Below are 10,878 nucleotides of genomic sequence, written 5' to 3'. Positions count from 1 at the left end.
TATCACTTACCTGAAATACTCACCTGAGTTGTTTAATGTTACCTGAGATACTTACCTGAATTCAGCCAGTTGTGTGTAAGTTAAGAATTAGGGCATTTCTGTTCAGAGGTTGATAGACAATCAATACTGAGTGTTCGCCGGCCGAACCGATTAATTGATTGTAATATTAATTCAGCTACATTAAGTTAATTTGATTAACCGATTCAAATATTTATAATTAATTATAACGAGTTATGATTAATTATTCATATTTCTTTTGAGCTAATTTGCTACAATGAAGAGTTAAAAAGGTTTCAGGAAATCCAGTTCAAGTTTCTCCTAAAACAAATTACACTCTTGGAGCTCCACCTAGTGGCTATGAGTAGAAACATGGCAGAAATAATAATGAGTAGGCCTACTGTTAAAGTTTGTCTATCAGATCAAACTACACAGATGTAAATAATCGAGACCACAAAAGGTTTCAACTCACAATCTGAGCTGCTAGTGTATCACATGAACTCTGTCAATCACATTTAACTGCTATATGAATTGTATCATTTAAGGGCATTAAAAAAGAGAAAAATCACTCTTCACTCTGTTGTAAAACTAAATCTTTATTAAAAGTCACCTGTTTCCCCTGAGATTCATTTCAATGGTGCAACAGAAATGACAGTTTATGAAATCATTCTAGGGCATGTATTTGACCTAACCCCATCACTGTTTAACATCGAGATCTTCTGGAAAGATCCGGTAACCCTTTGAGAATCAGATTGAATGTCTTGAAATTGCTTTCATACACACTTTAAAGACAAACAATGCTTCTAAACTAAGTCATGTATGGGACACATGATGCAAAGGCTAAATTTGATTTCATTTTATAATGCTTGTATACCAGATGAAACTGTGGTGGAATATTTTAGGTGGACAGATGTGTGTCAATTGGGACGCACCCATTTACAGTATTTCAGCATCAATTCATATACTAATAAACGGGATAAAAGGACAGATGCATTTAGTCTGAATAGGAAGTGAGTGTCACCTGAAATAAGTGTGCATAATAAGTCCATAAACCCCTCTATTGTGAATAGTTCAGGTATTATTCACAATAGTGTTATTTCAGGTACCAGCTGTCTATTGCTCTGTTAATGAAGTTTGTTTACCCAGCGATCCCATCTCTCCTCTTTGAATGTCACTGAAGCACTCGTTCCTGCACTGTTAGATGGGAGTAATTGTTGTTTTTGGTGTGCTTCATATTTTTAATTTGTGTTTCAGAGATCCAAAGACCGAATTACGGATAACATTTGGAGGAGAAGTGCTCTCTCAGCCGGTTCTGCATTATTTTTCTCATGACTATCGTCCGTTTAATGATCTTTTAGTGTTTAATAGCATTTTTATTGTTAGATTGTTTTTTAAAAATATTTAAAATAAATACGCTGTTTCAAAAACAGTTGTTGAGGGGTTAAACTAAAAAATATAATGTTAGTTTACATATTTTAAGCTTAATATTGGCATTTTAGATTTTTTAGCATTTTAATTGTTAAATATAGTTAAATTTTGTGATTTAAATTTTTGTGATTTAAATTTAAGTTTGTGATATAAAGGGGGTCAGCTTAAGTAATATGATGTCCGTTCACATATTGTAGACTATTTTAGCCACATATGTATAGTATCTTGTTTCAACTTGGTGAGCTTGTTTTACATTTAATGTCGGTATGAATCTATTGCATATTGAGTAAACAACACTGCACTGATTTCCAAGAGAAAAGCGTCAGTTCCGCAATGACCTGCAGGTGTCAGTAATGAGACGCGTCACTAAAAGATCCGAACAGCACAGAAGAAACGAGTCGCTCTGATGGAGACTGTTGATCACATAATAAAATGCTGATATTTATCGATTTGTTGCTGGAGGTTTGGGATTTCTGAAGCGGTTTCTCATCTGCAGACGTCTGTTAAGCTGAATCAGCGTGAGGCGCGTCGGAGCCCGTGAAAATGTCTGTTGTTTTTGTTCCCAAACGGCAGCGCGGAAAAGCGCAAATCAACCAGGAGACAATTCAAAGAGTGAGTTTAACATTTCAGCGCTTAATTCGTTCACATACACACACAGTTCGGTTATTTAAACGATCTCAGGTTTTCAGGACTCACGGAAGTGACGGAACCGTACTGGGGTGCGTTTCCCGTACAACGACATGCTTAATTACCATAGTACGATGCATCGTTGAACAAATCAACTAGCTAGTCACGACTGTTTCCCGAAACGTCGCGAACCTGTCGCTCAGACACGTTTTTTAATGAATTCACGCAGGTGGTGGAGTAATAACTTCTTTAAATGAATCCGTTTGAGATCGAATTAATGCTGAACGTAAGAACGAGCCTATGATTTAATCTGGAAATAAAGCAAAATAACTGAGAATTAGTCCTCAGATGCCATGTACGTAATTTATAGGCTCGTTCTTACGTACTAGAGCACGTACGCACATGCGCACTCTTCAAAAACGGTGCTTGAAATCTGACAAACTAAAATATGTAAATGACATTTGTATATATTCGAAATAAAAGATATACATTGTACTTAATGTCAGCTTGCTTATTTTACTCAAAATAACGATTTATTAAGTCCACATGTCATAAAAACAAACAAACAAAAACGTTCGTTTTAATGATGGTTTCGGGAAACACCAATTCATTGAACTATGTTAGTAACGACGGAGCTTGAGATGTTTAGTTGGCTAACGATGCTTTTGGGAAACGCACCCCTGGACAACTAGTTACTTCAGTTACGCGAGTGCGCGACTCTCGCATGCGTTGAGTGTTTTCGGTAACTTACGGAGATGAAGATATGAGCTGAATGTCGTATGAAGATTGTAGATTCAGATTCCAGTCAGTGTATTTCACCGGAGCTGCTCTAGTCAGTTTGCCGTTGGAGGTCTCCGCGAGCGCGCGCAGGTATTAACGGCTGTTCGTTAAGAGATTTGAATGATGAATTCGCGCCACTTCTGTTTGCTGCAGTGTGAACGCGACATTTCGGGAGTCGCACCTGTTATTAAATAAGTGTGAACATTGCATATTTAATATAGGCAAAATAATTATTTATATTTTCTTAAATAATTATATTTTCTGATCAATTCAAAGAGTAAAAATGAACTCAACTTTTCGAATGTAATTTACGATCAAAATTCAAAGCGAGTAAAAATACACAAACTCACTCTGTTTAAAACAATCACAATTAAACTAATGTAAACAGTGTTTGTACTGAAATCCTTATTAATTTTGTTCTATAAAAAATCTGCAATTAAGCTACCAAATTGAGCTAGATAAGGACTTTTTACTGTAAAAAACACTGCATTTGAAATAAAAATAATTAAAAAGGAAAAAATATACAAATAGGTAAACAAAGAAAGCTTCAATTAGTAATAAATGTGTTATTTATGAGTTTAAGGGATTTTACAGTATGGGAAATTTTAACATGAAAGACTTCAAATCTAGACAGTGTTGAGACATTTGTTCTTGTGAATAAAAACATTTTCTATGCAAAACAAAATAAGAATTCCAGAAAAAATAAATATCTTTCAGTGAAAAGTTTAAATCACACTTTGAGTTGCCACAAAGTTTTACCATTTTATACAACTGTAATAACCACTTGTTCAGAAGTCATCACAATTATATTAAAGTCATGAGCTCATTAACATTCAGCCTCCATATTTACATATCAGTACTTAATCAGCAAATAATGACGAATAGTGTTAACCAGTTGTACACAGGTTAGTGAGTTATAAGAGCTCATTCACATATACAGTTGCACAAAAAGCCCAGGTTGAAGTCTAAATATGCTTTGAAATGGTTATAAAGAATTAAATAACCTACAAAAGTGTAGATTATTTTAAAGTGTGTACTGAAGTTATGCTATAACTCACTGACACTGTTTTGCAGCTGCTGAATGAGAACGATCAGCTGGTGAGATGCATCACTGAGTATCTGCAGAAGGGCCGAGCCACCGAGTGCGTCCAGTACGTGCGTTTCATTCTTCTGTTCTCTTCAGATGCTTTAGTGCTTTTAATGAAGTATGTACTTCATCTCCTTCACAGATACCAGCAGATTTTACACCGGAACATTGTGTATTTGGGAACCATAGCTGATGCCGGCACAGAGATCCTTCCGGAGGAGACGCAGACTCCAACTGCTGCAAATGACTCAGTCAGTTAGATTTTCTGTTTACAGGAATATTGTAAACATTATAATAAATGTAAGTTATTAATTGTATTGCTCAGTTGTTTGTGTACATTCAAATATGAGTGAATATAAGTCATTTATGTGCCAAATTTAGGCACCAAACCTAATTGCAAAAATGTTTGCCCCACTCTGAACCATGAGTATTTTATTTTGTGTATTATGTGTATGAAAATAAAATCACATTGGCCGAAAGATGCTCCTGATGTCCCTGCTGGGGAACATTGTTTTTATGTACATACTTTCATAATGTTAATATTTGAATACTTTGTATAATAAATATTTGAAACAGTCAACACTTTGGACTTTTATATAAACAAGTACAGCAGAACTTTTCCACTATTTGCATGTTAATTTACTAAAAATGTAGTCTAATTTTGCTTTGTTACTAATAAAAGCTCAATTTACCACGTCTGAATCCATTCTGAACAAAATGCAAATCAGATTCGTTTTGAATCTTCACATATGTTCATTTCCAGTTCGTTATGGAAGTTGTTCATTTCAATGACCCCAAACATTTAGAGAGAAATTGTATAAAAAAAATTAAAAAAAGTCTAGTAACAGGCCTCCATATATGTGTGCAAATTATCAGATTTGTGCTGGATTTATTTTTTTTTTGACAAAAGAACAAATGTATTTTTTGCCTTACCCATTCATTTTCAAAGTGGGGTGATTTTGACCCCAAACACCCTTTTTGTGGCCCTTTTTTTTTTTCTTTTTACATACCTTCAGAACAACCGAATCAAGCCCAGCCTTTTTTTGTATGTATAGATAATGTAAAAAAAAAAGTCAAAATCTTAAACCACTCAGATGAAACATGTTTTTTAACTGAAGGAAGTTCAAATGGGGTCATGTTGACCACAAACATCCAATTAGGGTTAAAGTAATTAAACATCATGGTGGTATTGTTGTACTGGCCTTCTCCTGACTTTTAACTGCAATGAGAATCATTGAGAACATGGATTAACAAACACAAAATTTATATGCAAAATGAGTCACAGACGAAATGAAAGCAGATGTTATGTTATATATTTATTTTTTGCATTGCTGGTACACTTGGAAATAATCAGTTGCCAGCTCTAGTGAACAATAAGCAACATAAGCCAAGCAGTCGCCCCTCACGTCTTCTGTCAGGGCAACATCATTTCTTTCTCTTTTTTTTTCTTTTTTTAAACTCCTTTTAATTTTTTTGAAGCCACTAGTAAACCATTTTGACACAGCTGAGAAATGTTGAGCATTACAGTCCAAGGTCATTGAAGATGTTTTATCTTTTAAAAGAAAAAAAAGCCGAAACAGTTTGGGAGGAAAAACACGGACGAAGCAACGAACCTACATTTTTGATTGTGCAAAGCACAGAACTATAAAAAGATATATTTATATACAGCAAACGATTCTCTGTAAACATGGTAAGTATGTTAGTTTTCAGAAAACATGGTCATATCATAAATACAGGCAACATTGGCATCGGCAAACGTCACGAAATGAACATTCTGGGCTTTTAAGATGCAGCCCGAAACCTCAGAAACCAACGGAATCTGGGCTCAAAAATAACCAAAAAAACAAAATCCACCCCAATCCGACCATAACCATTTATTAGTGTTTATAATGGCGTATTTGGTAACCTCTGTAGAAAGAAGGTACAGTTAAACTCTGTAGGAAAGAAAAAAATGTGCTTCACATCTTGGGAAAATAACGTTTTACTTATTTTTATTAAGCCTATATTATGCTAACTTATAGAGTAATGGTATAATGTGTAAGAAAATACAAAAATAAGATTAATACTGTCAATATTTGTACAAGAAATATATTGTATTTGAAAGGAATAAAATGTTATATTTATGGGAAGTGTTAGTGTCGTTCTGAAGAAAGCCAATGGGAAAACAAACGCAATGAAGGGGTTGTGTGTTTTTCATAAAAGGATTTTTTCTCTCTCTCTCTTTCTAGATATAACTACTACTACGACTCCCAAACGGCATATCTTTTTTTTTTTTAATTTCAAGCACCATTTCCCCCCTCTAAACAATACTTTGGTTAGAGAAAAATATCTGCAAGTGCTATTCAAAACAACATGGCACAAAGTTACTTACTGCTAACATCTTTTTTATTTTTTATTTTTTAATCTGTCAGACGTTGAAAAAGTAGTGTATTTCTTTCAAATTACACCTCTGCTATGATTATTATATTTCTGCCGAGCCTGCTCAAAGCCTCTTCATAAAAAGTAAATTATTTATAGTTCTTTTTTGTGTCTTTTTTCCGAGTCATTTACAAGCTATGGAACAGTAGCTGAGAGCTGCAGTCTGGGTCGTCCCACATGACATTTGGCAGTTACAGCTATTTAAACACAGTATCGTTATATGGGACGTCCGGTTAGCGAACCAGGACCCCCGAATCTTCGTTATGCGGCTGCAATAGTGCGCTGTGAGTGAGCACGGTGGCCATGCATATCGGGAGACGCGGCGTGTAAACTCAAAGCCGAAAGCCGCCACCGCGAGACCGAAGCGCGCTCCGTCTTCAGTCGTGCGGATGCGGCCGCCAGTGAAATGGTCCGACTAGCTGCTGTTTGTTTGTTAACATGAATCATGCATCGTTTGGACAGCGTGGAAGGCAGTTACGTTTCTGTTTGGGGATGTTTAACACGCATCTGTGTACAAAAATGTTATTAACCACTATGTTAAATGCAAATTTCCCTATAAAAACACTTCTAGTTCACAAGGTTGGAGTCTAGACCAGGTTCACGTGGGTTTACGGCACACTTCACCACAAGATGAACAATCCCAGCTAGGTTCTACGAAGCTCCGGATGACGGCCGTGTTCTGATTATAAAATAGCATCCTTCCGCTGCCCGACATGACCTTTTATGGGTTCACATCTGAGCGGAGGGAAGGGCGACCTCTCCCAGCACGGGTCCAGCTCAGTACTGGTGTAGGTATGAGGGTCGATGCTCGGGTTTGAGCGGGAAGGTTTTGAAGCCTTTGCTCAGGATCTTGTGCTGGGAAACCTGCTGCTGCTGTTGCTGTTGCTGTTGTTGTTGTTGTTGTTGTTGTGTGAACGGGAAGCCGGAGGAGATCCCGGAGGATGGAGGGCAGTCATTGGCCGTCGACCACACTGGAGACTGCAACATTTGCATGGAGTCGCCCCATTGGCTGGAGGGGATGGTCATCTGGTAGAGGGAAGAGCTGGGATTGGGCATGGTGTTGGTGTGTGAGGAGTGCTGCCAGGGGGCTTTAGGAGGCCATGTTTTAGTTTTGCTGTCCTGTAACACAAAGAACACAACATATATAGAACAAAACAATGGCAGTGTGCAGGAAAAACAGTAACAGAAGGGCCAATGACAAACATTCATGAACACTGTTTAAAGTATTTAAAAAGTTTGCATCTGCATTTTAAAGTTTCTAAAAACTATGTTTTTAGTTTCAAAGTTTCTCAGAAATGTAATTGCTGTATTCATGGTGGTCTGAATAGTTAAAAATATTTTACAACATTAAAAAAAAAAAAAAAAAAAAAAATATATCAAGTGACTAGTAAAAAAAAAAAAAAAATTTGTACATGTTTTTGCTGTTCTTGTTGCATTTACGTGGCTTTAACCAGCAGGTGTCCTCAGCTTGCTATGTTTGGAGTGAATAGCTAGTGTAATCGATCTAATCTAACAGTGAATTAAGCTGACAAAGTCAATATAGAGGAATAAAAACAACGCCTAGTCTTTTTCAATGCAGCTTCAAAAGAAGCAAGACAATGTTGTTGAAACTAGCGCTGGATATCTGAGGTAATTTTATGTCACACTGTTTGCTAGCCTGGCATAATGATCTCATGGTTAATACTTCTCACCATTTATTCCGAGGCTATGACCGAATGTTTTCTATATATCCATTTTCTTTAAAGTATCTCTGAAAAGGGGGGTTTACTTGTCAAACAGTGGTGGCTTTTTCTGGACCTCAGTGATTACCTTCTCCACAATGTCGCCTGCCATTTTAAATGCGCGAGCCCTTGAACTAAAATGGATTCTGATTGGCTGTCAGTGTTCAACAACTGATAAAAAAAAAATTCGTTCTGAAACTGATCCCAGCGATATTGTTTCTCTATATCGTTATCGTTATAGCTGTGGTGTGGACAGTGCTATTCTTTTATATTTAGAACGATTTTTAGAACTATATCTTTATTGTTATCTTTATAGTTATCGTTCTTGGTGTGAACGGGCCTTTAATCTGATTTTTGTATTTTCTTACATATTATACCATTACTGTATAAGCTAGCATAAAATATAGGCTTTTTAAAACCAAGATGTGAAGCACTTTTTCTTTCCTACAAAGTTTATCTGCTCCTCCTTTCCACAGACATTGTCAAATTAAGAAAATTAAAAAACATTTCAAAATTAAGTTTATTTTGACAAAAAGTTGTTTTTATTACGGTACCGACAGCTAATTTTTTCCAAGTATATTTACAAATATGAAGTTTTCTTGGGGTTTTATCATTTGACAACATCTGAAGTAACTATGTAAGGAATAATTGACTCCGATTTGTTGAATTATTAGAAAATAATGCACACTAAAGGCAGAGAAGCAGATTTACACCTCAGGTGTGCATTATTTTCTAATAATTCAATTGTCTGGAGTGAATTATTCCGCTTATATTATGGTTACCACACCTCAAGACATTCAGATGTTATATTTCAAGACATTTGTCAGGTTTTTGTCCTTAAAACACTTGTGTGTAGGACTAATTTCTTATGCATCTCATCCCAAACCTCCGTTGCCAATTCAAAAACGTCATTTTAGAGATAGTGACGGAGGCTTGAGCCATTAATAACAGACTAATGCTGATAATAATGCAGTTATTAGAGACAGAGAGAGAGAGAGAGACAGAGATTAAGCGTGTGAATTACCCAAGTCTGTGCGTCTCTCGTGTTCGGCAGCAGCGTCTCTATTAATAGCAAAACTGTAAGTTTATCTGCTTCAAGAACAGTGCCGTTATTACCTCGCTAGTGAGACATGTCATGTATCTTTTAAGTTGCTCAACTATTTTACTGATAAAGTCGTCCTAGCAGCGCTGACAACACGTTTCTGTGAGAGTGTGTGTCTGTACTGTATGTGTGCGCGTTTGAGTGGGAGAGAGTGAGAGAAAGAATATGTGCTGTCTGTACATAATAAAACGTAATTTTGTGGCAAAAAACATTGAAATAATTTGTCTTTTTAATCCTATTGTTTACTATATTTATTTGCCTGGTTGGTGTCATTGTGGGTTTTGGTTCTTTTACTGTTGTTGTCTGTGAGGAAATAACTGAAATCATTTGGCGAAGTGATATGGACATGTAATGCAGTAATGGAACAACTTTAGCCGTGCGTTTCCCTGAAAATAACTGCACACCTTAGAACGTTTGTCAACCAATCCGATTCAAGCATTCAACAGCCTCATAAGTAATCAGAATCAAATTATCGGATATTGTAAGAGTCTTCTCTGTGATGTCATTTCCTGGCATCCTGCATGATACGCCACACTGAATTTGGCGTGACATCATTTGTCAGAAATCATGTTTAACTGGCTAAGTCAAAAATATAGTATATTACAACCAACTGAAGAAAAAAAATGCACTAATTTTGGAGCAGAAACCACTACGCACACAAAGTTGTTTATAACTGGATTAACTCCATCACAACTTTCTTAATCCAAACTTTAATTATTTAAACATTCTATAAACAAAAACTATTTACAGCAACAGCTGCACATGAGAAAGCACCTACTGTGAAATTCCATCTCATATCATCATGGAATAAACATTTCATTTTTACCTGGTTACTGTCGTCACTGGTGTGGTGCAGTGGAGGAGAGGGCAGAGTGCACACTTCCTGTTCACCACAGCTGTGTTTCCTAAAAAACACACTCAAAATGAGCGACACTCATCTAAAACACTGTCGCAAATGAATAGTTTCAGAAGTTTTTGATGAACAAATCAAATGTTTGTTACCGTCTTTGTTTAACAGCCGCCACCAGGTCAGGCCCAGAGAACATGGAGAACAGACTGTCCCCATTGGCCGAGGAGGTCTCGTCACTCGAGCTGGCTGAATCCCCCTGATTGGCTGACCAGCCGCTGTTTACCGCCTCCCTGCTCAAACAAAAACTCTCTATCAGCATTCAAAACTGTTAAGGTCAATATTTACACTATAGAACAAATGAAATAATTCATGGCAAGCAGAAATGTGATTGGTCAGCGCGTCACTCACCCCTCACTGTAGTATTCTGGGTGTGGCCAGCCCCTGTGCTGCTCGTCAGGGTGGGGCCAATTACTGCGGGTATTGCTGGGGCGACGAACATGTTGCGACTGTCGTTTCTGCTGCATGGCCTGATTGACCCCGGCAACATAACGCGCAAACTCTGGATCCGAGCCCACTGATGGAGAGACAGAGATGTGAGGCGTTTTGTTCTGCTCTTTGTTTAAACTGTCCAGCACAGCAGAAACACACAATAGAGTCCAACGCACACACACACACACACACACACACACACACACACACACACACATTAAAGAGACATGGTGCACCACATTATCCACAACATACTCGCGGTCGCACAGTATAAAAACCATGGCATATTTTACTTTGTTCTAATGAGAAAATAACAATTATTAAATAATTAAATGTGACAATTATTACATTCAAATAAATTCTAAATTCATTACATTAA

At 36.8% G+C, this 10,878-nt stretch overlaps 2 protein-coding genes across 5 annotated transcripts in view; one reads left to right on the top strand and one right to left on the bottom strand.

The window, feature by feature from the left end:
- Positions 1-1,770: 1,770 nt before the first annotated feature.
- LOC127499670 (SS18-like protein 2) lies at positions 1,771-4,613 on the top strand. Its single transcript, XM_051870130.1, has 3 exons — positions 1,771-2,037; positions 3,907-3,983; positions 4,062-4,613. The coding sequence occupies exons 1-3, from the start codon at positions 1,969-1,971 to the stop codon at positions 4,177-4,179; spliced, it is 264 nt and encodes an 87-aa protein (XP_051726090.1). The 5' UTR covers positions 1,771-1,968; the 3' UTR covers positions 4,180-4,613.
- A 607-nt stretch (positions 4,614-5,220) lies between these two features.
- LOC127499669 (granule associated Rac and RHOG effector protein 1-like) overlaps positions 5,221-10,878 on the bottom strand; it is a 38,869-nt gene continuing 33,211 nt past the window's right edge. For all 4 annotated transcript variants that reach the window (XM_051870127.1, XM_051870126.1, XM_051870129.1 and 1 more), the window contains 4 exons: positions 10,419-10,584; positions 10,163-10,300; positions 9,987-10,065; positions 5,221-7,456 (listed from right to left, as the gene is read on the bottom strand). In XM_051870127.1, the coding sequence (XP_051726087.1) occupies positions 7,115-7,456; positions 9,987-10,065; positions 10,163-10,300; positions 10,419-10,584 (725 nt within the window). In that variant the 3' untranslated portion in view covers positions 5,221-7,114. The remainder of the gene's footprint in view (positions 7,457-9,986; positions 10,066-10,162; positions 10,301-10,418; positions 10,585-10,878) is intronic.

This window comes from Ctenopharyngodon idella, chromosome 18, assembly GCF_019924925.1.
Source record: "Ctenopharyngodon idella isolate HZGC_01 chromosome 18, HZGC01, whole genome shotgun sequence".
Taxonomy (NCBI): domain Eukaryota; kingdom Metazoa; phylum Chordata; class Actinopteri; order Cypriniformes; family Xenocyprididae; genus Ctenopharyngodon; species Ctenopharyngodon idella.
Note: the sequence above shows the minus strand (reverse complement) of the source record. Positions and strands in the feature narration are given on the sequence as shown.

What these genes read in the sequence shown, in the direction of transcription:
- LOC127499670 (XM_051870130.1), top strand. Translation starts at nt 1,969, where the DNA reads ATGTCTGTTGTTTTTGTTCCCAAACGGCAGCGCGGAAAAGCGCAAATC. An exon ending in ACCAGGAGACAATTCAAAGA is followed by an intron (nt 2,038 to 3,906) that starts GTGAGTTTAACA and finishes ACTGTTTTGCAG; the next exon opens with CTGCTGAATGAGAACGATCA. An exon ending in CGAGCCACCGAGTGCGTCCA is followed by an intron (nt 3,984 to 4,061) that starts GTACGTGCGTTT and finishes TCTCCTTCACAG; the next exon opens with ATACCAGCAGATTTTACACC.